Raw genomic sequence first — 24,216 nt, forward strand, 5'->3', positions numbered from 1 at the left:
TTGTGTTTACTGTGAAGATGGAGAACCAAAAAAGTTTGGTTTAACATTTTTTATTTTTTTTTCAATGCTCCATGCTCCCCCATGCTGGCTTTGATGCTCTTTAGGCATGCATTGTCACAAAAATGAGCAAGGCTCCCCTCCAGCCTTCTCACACAGCCAGGGTGAGGAGTGCTCCAAATCTGGCTGCTGCATGGCCAGCTGAGAATAGTTGTGCTCTAGGCTGGGCAAGAGAAAGGAGAGACGTAAAGGATGCCCAAGACACTTCTGGGGATGAAAGTAATTACCCTTTGTGGCAGTCATGGGAAATGAGGCAGCAGCTGAGACAGGAGCACAGATTTGGAACACAGTCTGCTGCTTGGGGAAGAATGGTTTTAAAGGAATGGAGCACACAAAATGAAAGTTTTTGCGGTTGAAACAAAAAGTTGTGCTGGAGGAAGCTCAGCATTGTCACTCAGAGGTGACAGTGCTGCCCCTGGATATTGCCATAGGCAATGCCAAAAATTTAGGTGCTCTTGTTGTCTGGCTAGTGATACGTGTTGGATGGAAATCAGAGGCTGACCCTCAGACAGTTTTCCAGAGCAGCCCCCTATGACAGATGGATGGCAAAGCAGAGCTGGAATAAGACAATGAACAAGATGATAAGTAATTTTCTCTGCTAGCCAGAGACAACACTTGGTGACTCAGGAGATCCTCACCTGTGCTGTGACTCAGGGCAAAGGGTAAAGTTTCACCTCTTTGTACTCATCATCCTGTTACTACCACAGAGTATTTCTTGGTGTCAAAGCATCAGGCCTAACAATAATGAACATAAATAGGTGTGTCTATTCCCTCCCTTTTTCTGTGTATTATATATGGGAGTATTTTAAGGAAGGTTGTAAATCTTGACACAGTAAATCCTTGTTTGCAAAATTCTTGGGCTAACCACTATGAGTCTCCAAATCTCTAACCTTCCTCTGCTCCCACAGAAAAAAACTATGAAAAAGATGGCAGTTTCAACTTGCTAGGAACTTGTTTGGGACTGTAGGATAAAGCAGAAGGAAACTTTCCACTTGGGTGGGCAACCATCCCATCCTGCCATGAAGACACCAGCCATGTCACACAAGGGCCAAATGAGTCCTTTGGGCTTCTGCTTTCAATGTCCTTTCCCTGGGTACTGTAGGAGGCAGACACAATGGGCAGCTCCTCCTTCTGCATACTGGTGCATTCCAAAACCAATGCCCAGAAAATTTGTAGATGCTACTGAAAAACTGCAAGGCAACAGAAACTACACACTCACATGAAGGAGGGGCTGCAAAGATTATTTGGATGCTAATCACCCCAAGCCATTTTGCTGTCAGGACTGCAAGTAGATTTTGGGATACTGTTTTTGTACTGGACTGAGGCTTTCTCTTGAACCTCAGTTCTTGCATCTCTCTTCTTTTGAGGGTTAATTCTAAAACAGCTCTAGAAAATCTCCGTTCTTCTAATTTTCCTAATGTCAGCAGGATTTTATTACTTCAAGTCTTTTTATTTAAGAAGAAAAGAAGGAGGGTTAAGGGATAAAAGCCTAGTTGCACTAATATTTTGTATAAGCTTCAGATATGAGCCTGTCAAGCACGTGTGTGCTTGTCAAGACAGGGTGTGATAGAATCAGGACAGCTTATGAAAAAAGCAGTAAGGCTTTACAGAAGTGAAGTGAGAATTCCATATGGGAAAATATAAGAATGAAAAACTGGAAATAACAGTGCAGCCCCAGCCTTGATTTACACAACTTTGGTCCATCCTCGTTTGCACTGAGGTCAACAATGGACTAAATTGTGATACTATGTAATTATATATACTATATACATATATACACATATATATATACACATATATATATATATATAAATACATACAACTATGTACTATTGTGATACTATGTTCATGTAAATACTTTATGAAATATTTTTCCTTCATTTTTCATGTTTGCATTTTACTTGTTTGATGTTCTCCTGAGGGCAAGGTTCTAGGGCACCAGTTACTTTGTAAGAAATGGGGACCTGGGCATGTAAGCCAGGTCTACAGCCAATAATTAAATCTTCTGGGTTTACACTATCTGTGGAAAAATCCTACAGACAACATCTGCCTCTCTGTTTGATCTGCATTTGAACAATCAAGGGCAATTTAAAGTGCTTTTTGATGGATTCTCTATGGATACCTAATATAATTTCCTTTCATTATGATACTAGAGTAGGTTTTCACAAAACTGTTTTTACAAAAAAACAGATGGCTTGGGCAAACTAGGGCACAAGTAAAAGGATGTATCATAAAAGCTACCCAAGAGAGGACAGTTTAATCTAATCTCACCACATTCATCTTAAACAGGAAAACTGTGCAAGTTTGAAATTTTGCAGGTTCCTGTAAATTTTCCTCACTTCCTGCAGTCACATGCAAAATCCTATGATACCTCCACATTTTCACTTTGATAATGAAAAATGAAAAGCAAAATTGAAAAAAAAGAATTAATTTGCACATCACTTCACGTTCAGGAAATCTGTGGAACTAACCACTGTGTGCAGATGAGCATATGAGCTCTAATATGTCAAGTCATTTAAGGAACCATCTATGAAAACAGCTCTGATGGCCCCATCAGAATCATCTGCAGCCTTAAGGTTATTCAGGTGCTTGTTTGCATTTTGGCACTTAGCGCTGAAGAATATTGCAGATAAAACTGAGGCCCAGACATTCCTATGGAGCTGCACCAAAGCAACAATTCTTTTCTTAAAAACAAAATTTCTGGCAAAAGCAGTATTTTGACAGTGTAGAAAAAGATAAAGGAAAACCAGACTGATTTCATCTCTCTTTCCCTATTATTATCAGTCTTTTAAATCTCAGGATGGAATTTTGAATAAGATTCAGAAGGAACTCTTTGTTCATTCAGATCACTATCCTAACAAGATGGTTTGAATCCCACTTTCTGACAGAGTATGCAAATGGCCAATCCCTTTTTCCCTTATCACAAGCTTGATTGTTTCATTCTTTTCCTAAACCTGCTTATCTTCAGAACACAGAGAAATCCACTGGATATAGAAATGTTCCAAGAGATTGAATTATAAGAAGTAATAACTGTCACACAGCTGAGATGTGCCAAAAGGAAAAATGAACCTTTTCATGTGACCATGTTGTGCATCTAGCAAATGTGATTTAATTATACCCAAATTCTGCTAATCTTACACACATTGACTTATCCTTTATTTTGGAAATGATATGTCAGCTGTAACTCTTGTTTCTTACCTCATACCTACCAGCATCCTATTTCAGAAGTAAACAGAGCTGCTGAATGGAGGATGCATTAGAGATATTATTAATTCTGAAAACATATAAAATAAAGGGTATGCACTTCAATAATGAAATATCACACTGACAAAAACAAATTAATGTTTTGCAAGTGATGTCAATGGGGTCAAAACTTCAGTCTTCTCAGTAGTTCCTACAGAAAATACGCACAACAAATACAATTGCAAACTAGATGGCATTTGAATTACTGATCAAGAAGGACGGATTTTAAGACCAAGTGGCAGATGCCTGAGAAATGTAAAGTGAATATGGACATATTTGCAGAGAAAATTGAAAAGACTAAGATATTCAAGCTCTGGCAGAAACACCAGAAATTAAATTGAACATATTAACTTACCAGCAGGAAGTTCTCATTATTTCTTTTGTTTCAGTTTGTACCTGTAGGGCTGACATTCTACTTGTTTTCAACACAATTTCTTCATTGCTTTTCAGCAGTGAAGTTGAATTAGATAAAACAAGTTTGTTGAAGGATGTTTCCCTTATTCTTAATTTGACAGGAATAGTACAAATGCCTTTGGCAGTCATCTTTATTTCTGTTGTTGTAGCAGACTTAATGTTCCCAAAAGCTTCAGACATCTGTTCTTCCTGCACTTTCTTTAGCATTGCCATTGGGCACAATGAAACTTTAAGTCCTTTATTGTGCTGCCCTTAGTGTTTCAGTGTCCTTTTCTCTTACAGACGAGACTTGGATCGAGCACCCTGGCTAAAGGAGATGTCTCCTCTTTCTCTAACTTCTCCTTCGCTTGAAAACCCAAACTTTGACTGTGACTTAGCTCAAATCAATCTAACAATTTGCTTAGTTAACACTGTAATTGATTTTAAATTAACTAATTTAACAATTTTGTTCAAAATCTAGCAGTTGATAGTTAATAATCTAATAAATTGAGGCACATCCTTGGCTCCTGGATTCAGCTTCCTTTTCTGTCAGAACCGATTTTATTTTGCACGCTGTTTTTGCCACGCACCCCTGTTGCAGAATTCGCAGGAAACAACACTGCCATCTGTAAAACAATTTTATCCTTCTTCACACTGTTTTTCTGCTGCAGAGTTCAAGATGTGTTTTTCTAGCAACCTGTGTTGAACTGGCCTGGCGTGACTGGAAGCAAACTATCCCAAAGACGGGATTTTACTTGAGTACTAGTACCTGTGCTAATTCTGCTTTTTGGGTACCCAGCCACCCACCCACCTTGTTCTTTAAGGGAAAGCCTTTCCAGTGAGGGCCTGGGGCAGGGAGCCAGGCTACAGTGCCTGATGCTGTGCTGGGGTCAGCAAGTTGCTTCATTCATCCCCCGTCCCAGGAATGAAAGGTGGCAGTGGGAAATGGGAACTGGAACTGTGTCCTGCAGTCACCTGCCCAGTCACTGCTCAAACACCTTTAGGGAGGAGGAGGAGGAGGAAAAGAGAAGAGAGGAGGTGGTGAAATTGCCAAGATCAGCAAGGAAGAAGAGAAGAAGGGGGATGATCACTGTTGATTTTCCTTGCGTTTTAATTATGCTCTGCTGTCTCATCAAGGTTGGAGTCACACTCCTAAACCTTGTTTTGTGCACCTTTCCCCACCTCCAGGTGTTTTGTCAGTGTCCAGCTAATGCAAAAGAAACTGTAAGTGCAAACGGTGGTTGCTTAAGTTCTCTTTAACTTCCTCAGGGGATTGCCACATCTGTTGGAGCAAAAGCACTGAGCAGGACCATGCTGGTTTCCCATTGGGTGAACACAAGTGCATTACTGTCTGTGCCAAAATGAGCTGTAGCACATAATGGCACAGAATCATGTGTGTAGGCACTCAGCACCAAAAGCCCATAAGCAAACAGAGCAGTCCATAAGTGTCCACTATTCTCATGTTCTTGTGAACAAGGCCTTGGGAGGCAGGCAGCAACAGGACTGAAGAATAACACAAGCTGTAGTTGTCATGCTGCATGTCAAATTTCAGCCAGCATACTCAGGTACTCTGAGGTGGTGCCTGAGAAGAGGAGGCTTTGGGGGCTTCCACAATTCCCCACTCTCAATAGAGAACAAAAGTTAAGAGTCATTTTTGAAACAATAACATAGATACCGTCTTTTATTAGGTAATAAGCATAACGAAAATATTTATGATAAGTTTTTTCTCCTGAATGGGTAATATTACACAAAGAATTGCAAGTCATTTTATACAAACTGTGTTCTCTATATTTCACTTTGCTTTTCTTCCAGCTAGGAAACATTTTTAAAGAGTATTTACATGTTCTTGTCTAATTATTCCTTACTATCCCTATACTCTCCCCACTGTTTATACTCTACCCATCTCTCACTCTTCTTGATCAAAGTTAGGAGATACTCCATAAAAGTGAATGGAATTAACTGCTTAAAAAACCCAACCAATCAACCAACCAAGCAAGCAAAAAACTCCAAACAACCCAGGTGAAGCTCTGTGTCTTTATTAATTTTAGCTACCAAAATGTTTTAACTAAAAAAATTTCCACCTCTAATTCATTGAAACAAAGAACACTTGGCAGGGCATTTCATAGTACACATAGTTACAAAATTGCAGATGTAAACCTCAATATGAAGGATTTAGATGAGACTCCTTTTCCACATTACATATTACCTTTTTTTTTTTTTCACTTAAGAGATTAAATGGAATGTTATAAAGTTAGGTTTAACAAGGCAGAAACCAGCAGTCTTGATTGCTTCATTGCTCACAGTATATTGAGGCTTGAGGCACCGTGGAGTATAGGATGCTGGAAGATACTTTATGATGTGATTTTCTCTATGAGAGCTTTAGTTTGAGATGGTAAGGGGTATTTATGCACTTTACAGTTGCATATGACAGTATACAATTTCCACTTTAAAAACACTTAAGAACACCACATGAAGAAAAAAGGGGCCTTTTAGCAGCTGTATAAAACTTACACTGCTCCAGCCCAATTCCTGAGGTGCAGGGAAATCATACCTGACCTTTCTATACTGGATAAAAAAGCTGGACAGTATAACAGAGCATTTTAAAGTCATACATTTTGATACAGGAGAAAAAAATGTGTCAAGATACCCAAGAAGAAGGCCACACCAGGAGCTTTATCAAACCAGGTCTGCAGGTTGCAGGGGTGGCTTGAAATCCCTTCTGCCTCTGCCCACTCTGTACTTGCACTAGCAGTGGCACACCAGGATTCTTAAGGCTTTACTGGCGTTCCTTTCTTACTCTTGCAAATATTTAGAAATAAATACATTCCAAATGAATGAGGAAAAGTCAAGATGCTGGCTCTGGTAGGGAGCTTTAATCCCTTTACTCTGTCCTTGTGGCTTAAGTGAAAGAATAAAAAATAGAAGCAAAATTGTGAAGTGCTGGCTGACTAATTTACTACTTTGGCAGTCAGTGGGTAAATGTATTTGACTTTTTGAAAATTGTGTAAAATCTTCAGGTTAAAGATGATACATACAAAATGGGATTTTTTTGAGTAGCTTTCCTTCAGAAAGATATGTGGTTTCAGTTTGTTGCCAGTTTAATAAGCTTTTCTGAATTTCATTAAAATTGTGAATGTTTTTAAAATGCAATGGAATTCACATAAACCCCACGCATGGGAATGAATGAGGAAAACCAAGGGGTTTTAATATTTGTGCTTTAGCTAACCAACCCACATCAGATATGAAGGTCCAAAATACAGTAGATAACTTTATTTCAGATGCCAGTGCCATATTTCTACACACATTAGAAAAGTTTCCAGCCTTTTCTACGAACATCTGATGACAATATTCTGAAAAACGTAGCTAGTCTGTCAGGTATCTCTGGAATATGAACACATTTTTCCTGGTGCTTATGGGGAAGAGTAAAAATATGTGGGCTTGACATTACCCAAGATCTGATCTTCATAGTTAGGAAGGCAGCAGAAGAAGAATCCCAAGCATATTTCCATAATGGCGGTGGTCCAGCCAAAGCCATAGGCCCAGCTGAACATATTGATTCCTGTCATTTCAATTTCAGATGAGAACTTTACTGGATAAATGACCAGGCCCATGACGGAGAACACAGCTGAAGAAACAGGAGAAAACAAAAGAATGTTTAACACCCAGCACCACCGCGTTCCTCCATAATCCCTGTAGCTAACCCCATCCATGTTGTGGAGGGTCTGAGAATCGATCCAGTGCCATGACAGACTTTGATTTTCATAGAGAGCTCAGCTACACTCAGGAGAGAGTTTGGTATAGAATCAGCTGAGGAAAATATCAGTTCTAGTATAGATGTATCTGCACAAGCTAAACTTGACTCCACATGCTGCCTTACCAGCCACAAAAAGCAAGCCTCCAATCCCACGAATGAAGTTGAACCGAAGTGTGTCAATGGCAAATGCGATGATGGCCAGTGCAAAACAGATGACTAGAAGTAGAAAGCCAACCAGGTATGTGGCAGCAGCAGCTCTTCCCCAGGCTGAAATCAGAAGGAAGATACTTTAGAAAGGAACAAAAGCAAAAACAAAGGCTGGTTTCCTCTGGTTAGTAATTAAAGGTTCATTTTAAAACTTGTGAAAGGAGGATCATCTCCCAAGAAAGAAAGCATGGGAGCTTTCTCTCCTCTTATATGTGAACATTTCAGTTCCACAAGAAGTCATGCACTAAGTGCAGAATGCATGAAAACTCCAGCTTTTCTTCTCATGCAGAAGCAGAGGGCTTGGGTGTGAGCTTACTGTTTAGTTTTAATGATTACAAATTAAGATAGAAATGGCTTTAAAGATATAAAAATGGATGTTGTCCTTCAATAACAAATATTACCTCAGCAGATGCCATAAAACCAACCTCCTTTTGCACAGACAAGGAGAATTAAACTGTCCCTGGAATTAATAAAAATCTTCCTTTGAAACAAAGTGTTTATAAAACCAGTCTGACAAACTTAAAGGTATGGAAATAGTCCATAAATGTTAAAATTCAGTGAGTTCTGTCTTTCAGCCTTAGTTTAGCTCCGTGTCCTAAATGGAGCTAAATATTTGGAATCTTTTTTATAGGAAAATTGGATCTCTGATTTTGGTCCAAATTTAGAACCAATTCAAAAAGCTTGCTCAGGTATTAATTCTTTCATTTTCAAATTATAAAATTTTATAACATGTTAATGCAAAGCATTTTGCATTGGAATAACAACTGGGAAAATAATATTTATTTAATATTTCAAGATTAAGGAGCAACTACTGCTCAAAGAGATCAAAGTGTCTCTTCTTCTGGATGTAAAAAAGCCACTTCGACACATTTTAAATTGTGTATTAAATTGAGTAAGCACTTAAAGTCTGCTAGGCTTCTACAGACTTCATCCCTTCATCTAGCCACTATGCCTTTGTCAAGTGCTGGCTTCTAACCAAATATATGCAACAGCAGTGCCAAAAAATTATCACAGCCCAAACAGCTCTGACAACAATTACAATTCAACTTAAATGCAGTGCATGCTGTTCAGTAAAAGTTCCATCTGAAATTGAGCAAACCTATCGATGGGTTTGCTTTAAGCATGGAAGTAATAAAATGCAAAATGTCCTGCCTTTCCCTTGACCAGAGTCAGGTAAGCACAAAAGCAAACATCCTGTCCCCAGTGAGTGGCAGCTTGGTGTTCGATCTCTCTTTCCCCAGGGCCCACACCACCACTACTATTAAGCAAGAAAAATGGATCAGGATTCTCCACCTATCCTTTTCTATCCCTCAGCCCATCAAAACTAATTTCCCTTTCCTTTGCTTTTCAGCATTCTCCCTGCTTTATGATCCCTGCTTCTTTCTAGCTTCAGTTTTATGCCACGTCTATTCTCTTTCTAATTCCACAGAGTTTCTGTCTGCTTATAGTGTTTTCACAGTAAACAGGCAGCTGCCTGGGAAGAGTGAAAGGGACAGCAAAAGTGTTCTTGCATTACATTTTCTAGCCCAGTGTTTTATCCCAAACTCTTCTCTCTAGGAGTTTACAGGGGTAGATTTCAGAGGCAGAGTATGCAGTGTGGAGGCACAGGAGGGAGAACAGCACATCAGGAAGAAGAAACAGACAAGAAGAGGAATTTCTTATACTGCTCAATATACCCCATTGTCTCTCTGTTACCCCTGTAAAACAAAAAAAAAGGGCATCTGGCGGTAAGAGAAGTTTCTCAGCAATGGTGGCCTCACTGTTCTTGGATAAAATAATTGTGGATACTTCTGGCAAAAGGGTGAAAAGACAGGAACACCTAGAGGTGATGTTCTTTCTTAGGTACACAACTGCTTGTGGTTAGATACAAAACTCCCAGGCAAAGGAGCAGACTCAGAGCACAGCTGCCTGCCCAGCAAGTTCTGAGACACTAGGAGTCCTGGGGGTTCCCCCTGCACCGCTGCCCAAGCTCAGCCTTGCTTCTCAAGAGCAGCTGATGGTATAGCACCAAGCCCTGGGGTGAGAACAGCACCTGGGCTGGGGCTCAGGGGGCTGTGCCTGGTGACTGCAGACATGTGCGGTGGCACCTTGCCCGTGCCATCACCTCCCTCCTCCGCCAGGCTCACCCAGGTGTTTTCCTGAAGAAGTGTTCCAAATGCTCTGACTGTATGGAAGCAGATTGAGCGCACGCCCGGCCCTCTGGGCACTGGCTATGTGGCAAGAAGAGACATGCTTGTTGCAGGATGCTTACAGCATTTGGAGGCATTGCTTAATCTCCTAACAGCCAATTTTGTGGCTCTCAGTTCTACAAAAGAGAAAAAAATAACCCTCAATGTTGGAAGAAAAGCAATACACAGCTCCAAGGCAGTAGAGCAAGATGGAAGAGTGAGTCTCTACAGGGTTTTCTTGAAGAAAAGTATTCTGAGTTCATCTGTCCTTTACAAAAAGCGTCAGCTATCAGTAGTCTAAGACGACAGTGTGTAAACATCTTACCTTTCTAGAGTAAAAGGTAACAAAGGCTTTGTGCAGCAATAATTGCAACTGTTTCTATATTTGAGATTCTTATTTTATCTTGTGCCAGCCAGGAGTACTAGAGTAACTTAGTTCTTCAAGAATAGAACTAAGACTTAAAATTACTTTAAAATGTCAGAATTAGAAGAATTAAATTGCTCAAAAAACACTGACAAGCAAGTGGCTTATTTGGTCTCAAATATTTTCTTATCCTCCAATATTGTGGGAGTTTTTGTCTTTAACATGGAGTAAAAATAATAATAAAATGTTCTATCTGCAAAGCTTTTTCTTAAAAATGTGAACTCCAGCCCAAAGACTCCTCACAGGAGCAACACCAATTCAGTGTATTCTTGTCTGTAAAGTGAGGGTAATTAAAAGCTGAAAGGGCTCAGTCCATCTGTCACCAAATCAAAAATTGAAACAGAGGGAGCAGCAGGTTACAGGATAGCAAACTGAGTTTGTAAAAGTATTCAGCAGTTTTGGAGATCTGTTTTTCAGCCCCAAAAATGGTGGTGAGCTTTTGGCTGTTTAAGAGTTAAAATGTGCTTGTAAGGAAAGAAACTTTATATTTTAAGTGTCCTTGAATACCAGAAGCATCCTGTAATGCTTTGGTGCCAGTCCCATTTCTCCCTTTTTCAGTTCCTGCATCAGCTGAATGAACATCACTGAACACTGTGAAAGGGTTTATGGGCAGCTACACACCAAAACTCATTCTGACTGGCAATTTTCTGAGCAATTTGGTCTTGAACAAGACATTGCTATCCCAAACAGGCAAGAGGAACCCATGTTTTCACATCTGTCTCAAGTAGAGCAAGGACAATGTTTCTGATAACAGCGTTTTGTATGTCAATAGCAATGATTTGTGAGATCTGGGCTATCCAAAGTAAATACAGTAATATGTTACCACTGGAAAATGAAAATAAGTGCCTGACTTCTATAACTCCCTACTGTGTGGGAAAAGCTCCAAGCAAATTTACAGATCAGAAAGAGCCCTTCATGCCAGGACAGTGCTCATGATATCTTATGAGCTACATAATTCACTAAGACAGAATTAAATAATAACACTTATTTATTCCTCTGCTATTAAAGCTAACTCAGTTTGAAGGCAGCATGACTACCTCTTGTATTGCACCATATAAACACCTTCTGATTATCCTATATCTGGCTGCAGCCATAGGGAAGCTGATGGACTTAATCAGACATCCAGGTCTAAGAATAATTCCAGTTTCCAGCCTTCCTGATTTTAGTCCCTCACACATCTTAGAGTTTAAGAAAGTGTAAACACTATCTGTGCTTCACACAAAAGAAACAAACTTTCTTGCTCAGCAGTAAGTTGAGCCAAAACTTTGAACCACCAAACCTAGTATTTCCTTAGCCTGCCATCTTTCATGCTCCAAATGGTGCCTTCAAAAAAAAGAATTGTTGTGTCTTAAAAATAGCATATGACTTCTGCTTCCTCCATGACAAATACAAATGCCCATGTTTCTGGTATATATGTTTCAAAACATGGGAGAACATTCACAATAACATTCTCGTGTTTTTCTTGATCTGGTACTCCCACACCACATAAACTGCTAAGTCTCCCCTTGGGTGACATTTTCTGAAAGCGACCCCAGAGAGTTCAGAAGTACTGCTCCTTGTATAATCAATAAGAACATATTTCTCCAAATTTTTCTCTTGGCTTGAAGCTAAACACAACTAGCATTGGAAAGAAAAACAAATATTTATTGCCAGCTCAAAGACACCAGCAATTATCTAGAGGTTCTTACTGACTGATCATTGTCACACTGCAGTGAATTGTGCAGCAATTTGAGAAAGGGTAGCTTTAATTCACAAGAACCAGGGAGGGGTGAAAGAAAATGTAACAGACTAATATTTTGCTCTTGTCCTTCATACCACTGAGGGAAAGAAACATAAACCCTGCAGTTCTAGCTACAGTCTTGCAAAGCGATTCTTAGGAGAGCTAAAATCTGCAGCAGTAGGGATTCATCTCTGTGTTGTACATAATGAGAATGTTTCTAGGCTGAGTTTGCAGAGCCCAACCTGTTTAACATCCCTCTGATTAAAGGGAAAGAGCATTATTTTGGAAACAAAGCTGAACTCACTTGAGTTTCTCAACCTGGCGTTCTTTGTCAGGGTGTGGCAAACACTGCAGAACACATGGTTCACTTTGAAAAGGAACTGCTTTGGCCAGGTTTTACCCATTTCCCTTTAGTTTGTTCTCCTCAAGAAAGTTTCCATGTGAAAATGCACATGTTTGCAGCAGAACTCGTGTTCCCTTAGCATGACTCTCAAGGTGGTCCATCAAACCCATTAACCCACAATCTCTACCAGCCAAAGGGTTACTAGCTGCTGGTGTACATGCATGCCACTGTCATCAGGACTCTGGATTTCCTGTGCTACCTGTGCAACACTACACAGTGCAAAATCCAGTCTTCTGGAAATACTGCCTCTGTAACATGCCAGCTACGGGGAATTTCTGCACTCTTCCTGGAAACAAATGCACACTATAATCTCTGTAATTGTTTGCTGAACACGTGAGCTGGCATTGAAATACTAGCGTGCATGAGTTTGTATACAGCCAAGATAAATCAGAAATTATCAAAAGCAACTTCTTATGAATAAACTCCACGTGCAGACTGAAAGCCATTGACTGAAAATTATTTCAAAAGAAGTTGTACCAATGAGAAAAAAAAAATCACATATTAGTCATGGATAATTTATGAACAAAATAAAACAAGGAAAATAGCATCAAAGGTGTGGTTGGATATGTAGTATTTCTGAGTTTCTGTCTTCACTGCCTCTGGATCATTCTTAAAAGAACTTCATTCTATGTATATCTTTCACATGGGTAGTCAGTACTGGAGGTTTTTCTTTGGATTATTTTTTTTGTGTGAACTTACATCTTTTGCAGTGAAATGCAGATTTTTTAGTCTTTCTATATGCCATCCTCTTTGGCAACTCTGTTCTTTTCCTCCTACCATTAGTTTTTTAGAATTCATTGGCTGTTAATATGGATTTCTCATTTAATAACAGAGTATTATCTTATAAAAATCATTTTTGTGTGAGCCAGAACCAGTTTTTAGCTTGCCATTATTTAAAAGACAACCATGGAAACAGAGAATGACCTATTTAGGTTCACACTAGGATAATGCCATTGCCAAAGTTTCTCAATGATTAGTAACAGGTCCCATATAAATGAGAAAGGATTAGGACTTTAGGACAATTACCTCATAAAAATGATTTAAATGACAACATTAAGGAAAAGAACCTTTATGAGTATGAGTTATTCTATCAATAAAGTACAGTATATATTAGCAGAAAGCAGTTTTTGTCCATAAGCTGCATGCTAAAGTGATAGCTCAGTGTGGCTTGGTGGGCTTTAACTCCTTTAAAGGAAAAACCTATTAATTCCTCACCACTGACTTCACCCAAAAACAAACACAGGCAAAACCTTTATGTAATCTGCAACCCTCCTTTCTTACTCAGGCAAGCAATTAAACTTAGAAGCTATTCTGACTTGAATTTGAGGGGAGGAGCAGTTACGTCTTGAGGGAGTGGTTCAAATTCATCTCATCATAAGCTCGGGCATGTACAAGCTTGAGTTAGAAGCTGGCTTCTGCAAATCTTGTATTAATGAGGGCTGATCCCTGATGCTTACTTAGTGCTGGGAAGGCAGAAGGGGCAGAGAGGGTGTAGAGCCATCATCAAAGGGAGTACCAAGGGAGTAAGTTAGCTATTAAATATAATGCACACACAGTGCCTCAAAATTAAAGGTTTGCTCATGAGAGAGTCAGGGAGTACCCCTATCTCACATTATCTTCAGAAGCAGTTGCACACACTGAGAAAATCTCAGGATTAAAGCTCAGCCTCATACACTTCAATGCTATAACATTTTTCTTCCTATTTTTTCCTATTTATTTTAAATTAAGGCAGGATTACTTATACTTGGACGTGTACATGGGGTTTGGGAGTGCCAGATAAATAAAACAGGTAAGGTATTGATTAATCAGTTCATTTACATAAGCTCAGTTAATGAGAATAGCAAGATGTACCTGCTCTCTAATTACCCCAGAGTGGGTTGAAATATTTAATGTGAATTAAACAGAATCAATTTCCATGATAACACAGGCTATGAACTAGGACTTTTAATCAAAACAGTAGAGTGGAACCTTTCCAAAAAAAAAAGCTCTTTTAAAGTTTTATATTCCCAGAGTCATTTGGGACTAATGAACACTGAATTTACATCTTATTTCCATGTGGACTGAGAATTGTTGTCATTCTTGATCTACAGTTTTCATGCTGTGAGCAAACTTTGTTCTGAAATCTTGCTGAAAATCACCTTTTGCACTAGGGAATTTCCTACTAACAGATAGCAGCTGTGAACCTGGATCTGATTTTCTGGTAGAGGCAAAATTTTATTATTTGCAAAAGAAAACCCCCAGCATATAAGCAGAAGTCGTGCTTTGTTCCCATAAAAAGATACTGAATTTTTTTACTCTTCTTATTAATGAAACAGCTTTTACAATGCATCCTGAAAATCTTTGTCCCTTGCTGCTTACTGCTGACGAGGTTGTTAAATGAACTGCACAGACTTCCTATTTTTGGGGGCCTGATTGGGGCACAGCATGCATATATCAGCACAGTAGGTGACATTAGATGTATTCAGTTTCAGATTAGTAATTCAGCAGGACTGAAGGGAAGTGTTATTTAGTACTAGTAGAAGGAAGCCAGATACCTCTGGAACATAGGCTAGTGTCAGCACTCCACAGGCTACTTTGAGTTCCTGGGAATTTTTGAGCAATGACTTATTTTGTAATGGTTCTTGACAAAGAAGAAACATGTTACAATGCTCACTGAGTCAGTGTGTTTGAGGTGTCTCAGAACAGCACAGGCTGCCAGTGAAAAGCGATACAGAAACATGAAAGAATGTTCTGAGAGCTCTATTTCTTTTGCTGTGTAACACCTTCCCACTTAAGTAATCTGTTTGAACCCACGGTGGAATTTGCATCTTGCAGCCCTTATCACTGTTCAGACTATGGAGATGTTATTATAGCCATGCTGTATCAGATTACCTCAATAAACTAGAGAAACAGAGAAGGTGAAGAGGGTTGAGAGTTTGGCCATGCTGTCAAGTCTCCACATGCTGTCAGCAGAGATGCCTCCTGTGTAAGTGAATGGAATCCTCTCTCCAGGACTCCAGGGCCTGAAAATGCAAAGTGTTGAGGATCTCCCCAAAATCCTCAGCACCAGCAGTTCATATCTCCTGATGGCCAGATGAGAAGGCTCCACGTGACTGCTATTTTTCCACATAATCTAACTGTAATTATTAGGGGAAGGCTGGATAATAAACTTGGGATTACATGTCCAATTGCTCTCTGGAGAGTTAACTGCTCAAGAGCATTACTATTATTTAGAAAATAATCTGATTAAAAGAATCTGCCACTGAAATTATAAAAGTACAAACTCTATAAGGGAAAGTACACAAGCAATTGCAGATAAGGAATAAAAAGTGCCACAGTAATTAAATGCTCTGGCCTTGATTCTCTTCTCTTATACCTGGTTTAGAAACAATGGCACGTCTCCTACAAGCTGGGGAAAAATCAAACCTTTTCTTTCTTTCTTTCATCATTCCTTACAAAATTCATCAATCCAATCCTGTTGTGGCTTTTTCATTAGCTATATGTTTGAGACTCTATTTTTTCTCATTCTCAGTTTTGAATAATTATTGAATATTCTACATTATTCAGTAACTAATCTTATAATCTCATTTCTCACTGATTAGTCCCAGGTAACATTACACTTTAAGGAGAATGATGTTTTAAGAAATTATATGCTTCTCTACATACTGTTATTAAAACCACAGACAATGGCTTTATATTAATATAAGCATTTTATGCTACAATACAGCAGGATCAGCAGCAGCCTTTGACAAAGGAGTAGAGGTTTGCCCTTTAATCCAGGCCATGCACAGAGCAGAGTTGGGCTCCATCTTGGGCTTTCCCACAGGCTTCCTTGAACTGGTCAGAAACCTCCCCAGCCTCTTTCCCAGCTGCAAAGACACTTCTACAAATGTCCTTGGATTTTACCAAACTGTGAAAGCTGTTAAGTGCAGAACCTTGACTTCAAGGAAAATCTGCAATAAAGGCCCAGTGACTTGAGATGATCCCTACTTCAAAAGCACAGTTACTTGTTTACTTCATTTGTATTTTGATGCCAGAGGGCCACTGAGACATCTTGTTTGTCCTCCATCTGCTGTATCCCATCCTGTCCCTCTGGAAATGTCCCCATGTCACCCTGCTCAGGGTGCTTGCTTTATCTTGGGGAACATAAGAGTTTCCCATGCTGGGATTAGGTGCTGGCTATCAGATGTGATGGGAATATGGGGGAAGGAAAAACAGTTTTACATAGGTAGTGTGGCAGCAGCAAAGCTTGGTGCCTGGTGTGTCCTGTGCCCCGGGTGTGATGAGTCAGTGCTCTGATGGAGAAGGCAATTTTCCAGAGGGAGGGCTGTGTGGCCAGCAGTGCAAGGCCAGTGGGAGCTGTAGTACCAGGAGAGAAACCACACCATGTAACCTTGCTGTTGTATCATTACTTGGGGATTTTTAGTAAGTGATTTCCATTTTGTTCCTCCTCCAGGATAATAAATGGTGCTGCACTGTAGCAAAAGATTCCCTGGAAGCAAAAGCCTGGTATAGGCAAAAAGGGGGAAAAATCTACCCATCAATGGGGATGCAGAATATTTCTTTTCTCAAAAGGATATTACTTTCACAACATTTCCTTCTTTCACTTATCCTGTGACCATACTCATCTGCTGGCATATTTGAAGTAATTTTTGTTCATCATAATCATACTATACTAACCTTATCTTCTAGTATTGCATTGATATTCATAGACCAAAATAAAACTGGATACCTAGAACATAGTTGCACATTATCTGCCTGGAAGACAAGCCCTACAAAAGTGTCCTTTCCAGATGGCAAAATTGTTCATACCTCCACTAACTTCCACAGCCACAAACCCCTCCACACATCTCAGGAAAAGCTATAATAGAATATTATGATGTGAAAATAACTGAAGATGTGGATTCCACTTGCCATATGGAAATGGCTTTTCCTGAATATTTTCCCCAAGATCTCTGTTTGCACTATGCAAATAAGATTATCTCATCAACATATGCTTAGAGTTTTAACATTTCAGTTGTTTTGATGCCAGCACCTGCAAATGGAAGAACTGCAAGGCTGGGTGGAAGATAAGAGGGGACAAGTGTAGTCACAAGTTTCTCATCCTTTGTGCATCGCATTCAGACTAATAAAATCAGTTATTTCCCCCCACATCATTTATGTTTATTATGTATTTACCTAAACATGTTTAAACATCTTCAAAGCCTGCAGTGGAATAAATTACATACTGAAGAAATGTCTCATGTCTGCAAGACACACCTTGTTCAGGACAGGTAATATAGCCAAAGAACAAGAAAAACAAAGGAGTGCTGTGCCAGTGTCATGATGGAGTTTAACCTGTGCATCTTCTGTGTAAGCTCAGCCATGTCCCACAGAGATACATTCCATATTGCTCATTATCTATCCAAAAAGTCTTAATCTCTCCTTGTATATGTTTAAGCGTGTCATCAGATCGAGCCCTTTGTTTTTCCAAGTGCAAGAACGATGAAGAGCAAGAGCAATGAATCTCTCAGTCCTTCATCCTAAATTCCATGCATTTTGAATAAGTATCCTAATGCACTGGATATTTTTTCCTAGAAAGTTCTATTTATTTGAACTAAATATGCTTGAAAAGCAACAGTCATTGATAATGTCTACATGAGTGTCATATGTTTAAAGCAGATGATCTGAAGACTTGGAGAAGATAACAGAGTGTACAAACTCTTCATATTCTCACTTCCCACAGAGCTGACAACCTTTGCAAAAGACCACGGGTGAGCAGATGCTTTCACAGAAGACAAGTGTACCAGCGGAGCTACTCTATTGCCTTTCAAAAAAAAAAAAAATCAAACCCTCCAAACTCTGATGATGCAGCCAATGAAATATCCAACCTTCCTCCCTTCCAATATAATCAACCTCAATGATGTTGGTCTTTTGCCTTCCAACTGTATAAACATATCTTAAGCCAAACAGCCGAGATTCAAGGGGAATTATAAACATTGCACATGCAGAATTTGATTTGAATTTGCACATTATAATTAACAACTTGCAAGGATGTTGCAATTATATCTAATTATGATAGGACGAAGATGACTGCAGTGGATTAAGATAACTACACTGTCCAAGTCATGTTGACAATATTTGCTGGCAGCTGCTGGGGTACACATACATATCATGTTTATCAGTGAAACCACCCCTGCAGGAGGGCCAAATTTCAAAACCTACCCAGCCAGTGGCAGATTAGGCAGGGAAGCTGAGAATAAAGGTCAGAAGAAACAAGATGGAAACTGTGGAACAGAGGGGGGAAAAGAGATCGCATCTCAGGAAGGCTGTAAAACACTTCTGTCCTTTACATTTACATCACATCTTTGTCTCTGTGCTCAGGAAAGCATGTAATTACACTTAGTTTAACCAGCACTGTGTTTAGCTTGGCACAAAGTTAAACGTCCCACAGAACATGATGCTGAATGCTTGTTTTCCATGACCTTTATGGAGCACAGCAGACAAATGTAATCCCAAAATTACTAAAACCCTCTATTTCATCACTAAGGCAGGTACAATCAGGCTCAACACAAGACCTGGATGCTCACAAGTGACATGCTCTCATGGCTTGGTCTTTTGGGTGGAATACAAGATCAGCATCTGCCACCTCTGCCCTGCAGGAGAAAAGGTGTGAGTCACAAAAGAAAAATCCCAACCCTGCATCAACTGAGCAAGGAAAAATGGAGAACAGGATTGGATCTGAGCACATCCCACCTCTGGAGAGAAGGGGTCTGAGGGAAAGGTCTGGAAAGGATCGGGACAGTGACATGAGTTTGTGGTCTTAACAGTCAGGCCTACAGTCCTCTCCTGGGTCAGGGATAACTTGCCCCCATAAAAGGCAAGATCTGCATTTTAATGGCATAATCTGGCAAAGGCAGAAGCCTGGCAGCATAACCCACTCTTACCTGGCCTTTGCATACCTTATTTACATACAGCTTTCACATATTCTCCCACTGGCCAGGTGACTCCATTGTACCAGACATATTCAGGAATTATTTTTTTTTGAGGAGGATTTTGAGGATTTGCTTAGGCTTCCTGGATATTGAATCACCTTGAAGAGTTCAGGTAATAGATGCATGTCTATTGGGGGCATAATGCAGTCATGCAGCTCATGAACAGCATTTCCAATGCTTTCAGAAGTGTCAGTGGACTCTCCAATGTACCTGCTGGATAATGTTCTGCATGTGTGTACCAAGACCACAATGTTTGCGTTAAAAGTGCTGGATTTGATGTGGATGTGATTCATGGTAACCCCAGACGTTGCAGGACAGTCCACACAGAGGATGACCTCCCTGGTTTGTCTGTAGATGCTGTCCAGTTTCCAGGGAAACCGTGCATACAGCTGTGGAATTTAAAGTTATCAGAGTGAGGCAGGATAAGGAGGGAAATTAAATGTCAAACACCTATCTAGGTCCCAGAAGCAAGGAAAAATTTCTCTTGTATTATCAAGGGAAGCAAGGTGAAACATCTCAGTGTTTTCTGTCCAGTTAAAGCTGGCATTCATAGCATTCTCCAGGGCCTAGCCTGGAGTTCAAGAGGAGGGCTCACTTTTCAGGAAACTTAGGAGGAAACTCGGGTCTGGGAAGCCCTCTACTTAGCATCATGTTCTTTCTCCTTCTCTCAAGTTCCATGTAGCAGAGGCCAATTTGCTGGCTTGACTCATGCCCAGCCACAGAGCTGGTGCTGGAGCCCTGAGAGCAGGAGTGGATGGTGATGCTTGGTGGAGCTGGTTGTGCCTGGAGCCCTACACTCACAGAGGCCTGCTGCAATTAACTCATTACAGATGAATTTTGTGCATAGAAGGTAGAGTTTCATGACATACAATAAACCTTCAGGAACAATTCTGAAACACTGTAATAAATGATCCCTGAGATTACTTCAGCAAGTGCTTTTACTCTTATTTTTAACACGAACAGCTGAGATTCTGAGCCCTAGAGAAAAGGTTCTTCCTTTTCTCTAATTTGAATGAGCATAAATTGTAAGAACCCTTGAACTTCCTTTCCAGCTCAAGCTAACAGACCTTTATCCAGAATTACTTGTTTCAAACCATGGCCAATAGCAAATAAGCAGAAAGAAAAAAAAAAAATAAAAGAAAGAAACAGCACATCCAGAGTGACCCTTCTGTTGGGCTATTCTCCTACACTTGTGGTTCACATCTTTTCAAGCTGAAGACTGCACCTGGGTCAACATGTTTAATAGCCACCAAAACTTAATACAAACAAGAAATCCTTTCATCTTTTAAAGTTTTCTTTCATAATCACGAGGAGACTCTTTCACACGACCCACCTACCAGAGCAGTTTCAGGACAGCATTCTGTAGCCTGACACTCCCTGGGAATATCTTGCTACCATCTTACATTTTTACCTCCCTTTTTCTGGCACTCGGAACAGCTTGTCACACTAACGCCAGGCTTACCCACACAACCTGTTTAGATGTTTGAGCACCGGTAGCCGCTAAGTTTCCAAAAGCAGTGATTAGTGAGAAGAGGTTACCAGCTTCTTCTGAGAGAGGAAGAAAATCCTGTATTATTTTCTGTACTGGAACAATACCATGTGTGGGGTTTTTATGTGTTATGCGATCCTCTAGGTTATCTTCTGCACAGGGGTGTGAGGGCATTTTATTTCTTCACCCGGTTACTCAAAACTCTTGGTGCATTTAGTGGCAGTCCCTATTGCCCGTGGCTTCATACATAAATGCCAGGTATTGCCAGGGAGATACTGTTAGGAGACCTGCGGGATGTGACCCTCTGCCTCAGAGCCTGCTCCCCGCCACCCCTGCCGGCGCTTACCGTAGCCCATGAGGGACTCGCAGTTCCATTCCCCGCCCTGGTCAGCCCTCCTGCAGTTCTGCCACAGCGACGCTTGCTGCACATAGGGCAAGGTCTGCGACTCCAGCCAGCCCCTGCCCGCCAGCGCGATGATCCCGAAGATGACTCCTATGCCCAGGAGCAGGGGCAGGATCCACCTGCAGCGCGTGTAGTCGAGGCCGTACTTCACCATGGCTCAGGGCGGGCGGGACAGGGCCCTCAGCCGCGGGCTCGGCGGGCACAGCGGCGGGGCCTGCGCGCAGCTCCGGGAAGGCCCAGCAGTAGCTACGGACGCGTGTGCAGATGCTGGAGAAAAGCCTTCCAGCCAGGACACACAGCACAGAGAGAGAGAGAGAGAGAGAGAGAGAGAGAGGGAGGGATGGAGGGAGGGATGGAGCTCCACCTAGATTCAGATGAGTAAGAGCTGCTGCTGAGCAATAACCAGTTGAGCTAGGGAGAAGCTTCGAGGCTGGGTTTATCTGTGAGATCTTCTCTGCCCTGCTGAGTAGGTAACAAATCGGGAGGTGTTTACCCTCAGCATTTAACACTTTCCTTCCTGACATCCCTACCAGCAGCTGTGCTTACACCTTTCTGTCTTCGAAGGGATTTGCATTATGGCAGGAGAAAGAAGAGACGAGAGGGAACTATTTGCATGACACGGTGGATGCTTCTGAAACTGGCCACCTGGAGGCTGTAAGCTGCCTTTCTAGGACTCCATTTAAAAATAAAACCATACCTTATTTTTTACAATTTTTACAGTTAAAGAAATTCCCATAGCTTTTATAAAGCTAAGGCAATAGGGAATGTCACTGTCTGCTCCCCCCCCTTCTGGAGCGTAGGTACCGAGGAAAAGAAAAATATAGTATGATCTGGATATAGCCTCATTGGGAGAACAAAAGCCGAGTTCTGGTTTGACTGAGCCTCACAAACACTCCCTGAGTGTGGATCTGGCGGTACACACACTGCCTGGGGCCTGTCAGAGCCTGTCTGCGGCTGCCAAGAGTGCAAGGCAGAGATGAGCCATCACCTCTCTATGCCCTGGGAGGACAACCAGCCGAGTGCGGGCTGAGTTTTCTGTCTGTGGGCTCAGAAGCTATCAGAAGATATTGCTGTGTTCCCTGCACATCCTTTGAACTAACACGTGCTACAACTGGTGTTTTGGTAGGGCCCAATTGCATTTACATCTGAAAGCAGCTGCGGCCCTTGGTCAAAGCTGGTTTGTGTAAAACACTGTTAAGTCCAGAGGATGCAAAGTATCCTTTGCTCCCGGTGGAATTTGCCAGGTGGGGCTGCAACCAAGCACTGCTGTCATGAACTCAAATTTGTTATCATATTGCAACTTTCATGGTGCATTTGGCTGCTATGAACTGTTTGCAAACCACAAACATGTTTGTGAATTAATATTCAAAAATCAATAATGGCCCAAATAAAAGAAATGAATAATTTACATTGTACTGACACACTGTGCCTGAAGAGGCATTGAGCTTGCAGAGCATCAAACTGGAACATCCACAGCAATGAGCTGCAGCACAGTGAAGAAGTAGTAACTCCATGAAGAATTCAGTGTGAAGAAATTAATTTGACACCATGCCTTACCTTTCATTAGACACCTTATTTGCCTGCTGGTAGATTAGCAGTGGTGTGGCTGCATTATCTCTCATTCTGGCCAGCTGAAGCACCCTGCCAGCAGCTGCCCTGTGGCACAGACCATCCAATATCCCTGTAGCTGTGAGAGGTCCATTAAGAGTATCCAACAGGCCTCTGTGAGAGCACTGAATTTGAAAGCTACAGCCAACAACGAAGACGCCTCAGCTGCTGTTTTGAGTTGGAAATAAGGGACAATCTCACATTTTTTTGGTAAACTTTATGGAACAACAATTTCCTTAGAATAGAATGTATCTTCCATTGTAGTCCACATTTCTGCCATCCACAAATTCAGTTATCATTAATCTAATGTCTAAAATATAATTTACTTGTTCTATAACACTGCAGTATATATATTTTTATGCATGATTTAAAGAAATGCATGATTTTTATGCATGATTTGAAGAAATGTTTACATCAAAGCTAATATCATTTGAAGCCCAGCCTTAGTATGCTATGCTATTACCTGCAAGTTGTCCAAGTCTGAATATGCATGTTCCTTCTGTTGCCACAGCTGGGGTAGAAGTGGACACAATAGAATTCTAAAGTTTGAGAGAACACAGAAATGTTTTTATTAAAAAATGACTTCAGAAATACTCGTGAATGTGGCAGTAGAAGGTAGACAAGCCTTCACTCAGCTGTCTGAATCTAGTCTCACTCCAAGTTTCAACCTCTCACAAAATTACAGCTTTATAAGAATATAGGCAAATCAAATTAAAGCAACTTTGTACCTGAAATCTCGTATGAAGACAGGTACTGTCATGCATTTGAAAGCCAATGTCTGATGAGGACTAAAATGGTCCCCTCTGAATTTAGAATGCTCAGCAATGTTTCAGGTAGGCACTTACTGAAGGATTTGTCATCAGTTTCTGTTACAGCTCACCTGTGGATGAATGCATACTGTCACAAATGTTACCATTTGCAAGGTGATACCACAGAGAACATTATCATGTTGAGAAAGAAAGGTGAGTAGTATTCAGTCACCATGAATGTTTCTGTGTCTTGCCCACCTTTGTCATCATTAAGGAATTTAGAATTACAGGCTGTCTTCACATTCAGTAAAAGGGTAATTTGAGATATCTTAAACAGTAGAGAGGGAGATACATCCAAAGGTAACAAAACAATGTATCTATCTCATGTAATTCTGGTACTCATACGGCAAACAGGGAAAAATTATTGGAAACTAAGTGAAGTGATGACTTACCTTCACCATGCCTTGTCTTTTACAATGTGTAAACTGGCTGTTTACATGAAAGCAAATGCTTGTTCTCCAATATAGACCCTCCTGGCTAACACCAGCATAATCTGTCAGAAATGAAAGATATATTATCAATGTTAAAACAGATTGTAGTGCACTTTCCGCACCTAAAAATATTGCTAATGAATCTTCTTTATTA

At 40.6% G+C, this 24,216-nt stretch overlaps 1 protein-coding gene across 1 annotated transcript; it reads right to left on the reverse strand.

Annotated features, from left to right (window-relative positions):
- Positions 1-5,347: 5,347 nt before the first annotated feature.
- LOC107201114 (p53 apoptosis effector related to PMP-22-like) lies at positions 5,348-21,542 on the reverse strand. Its single transcript, XM_015620308.2, has 3 exons — positions 21,158-21,542; positions 7,571-7,714; positions 5,348-7,318 (listed from the first exon to the last, which is right to left on the reverse strand). The coding sequence occupies exons 1-3, from the start codon at positions 21,366-21,368 to the stop codon at positions 7,104-7,106; spliced, it is 570 nt and encodes a 189-aa protein (XP_015475794.1). The 5' UTR covers positions 21,369-21,542; the 3' UTR covers positions 5,348-7,103.
- Positions 21,543-24,216: the final 2,674 nt, after the last annotated feature.

This window comes from Parus major, chromosome 3, assembly GCF_001522545.3.
Source record: "Parus major isolate Abel chromosome 3, Parus_major1.1, whole genome shotgun sequence".
Lineage (NCBI taxonomy): Eukaryota > Metazoa > Chordata > Aves > Passeriformes > Paridae > Parus > Parus major.

Excerpts from the sequence above, each read along its gene's own strand:
- LOC107201114 (XM_015620308.2), bottom strand. The coding sequence starts at position 21,368 with ATGGTGAAGTACGGCCTCGACTACACGCGCTGCAGGTGGATCCTGCCC. Across the intron at positions 7,715-21,157 it reads CGAGTCCCTCATGGGCTACG|CCTGGGGAAGAGCTGCTGCT; the intron begins GTAAGCGCCGGC and ends TTCTGATTTCAG. Across the intron at positions 7,319-7,570 it reads AGGCTTGCTTTTTGTGGCTG|CTGTGTTCTCCGTCATGGGC; the intron begins GTAAGGCAGCAT and ends CTGTTTCTTCAG.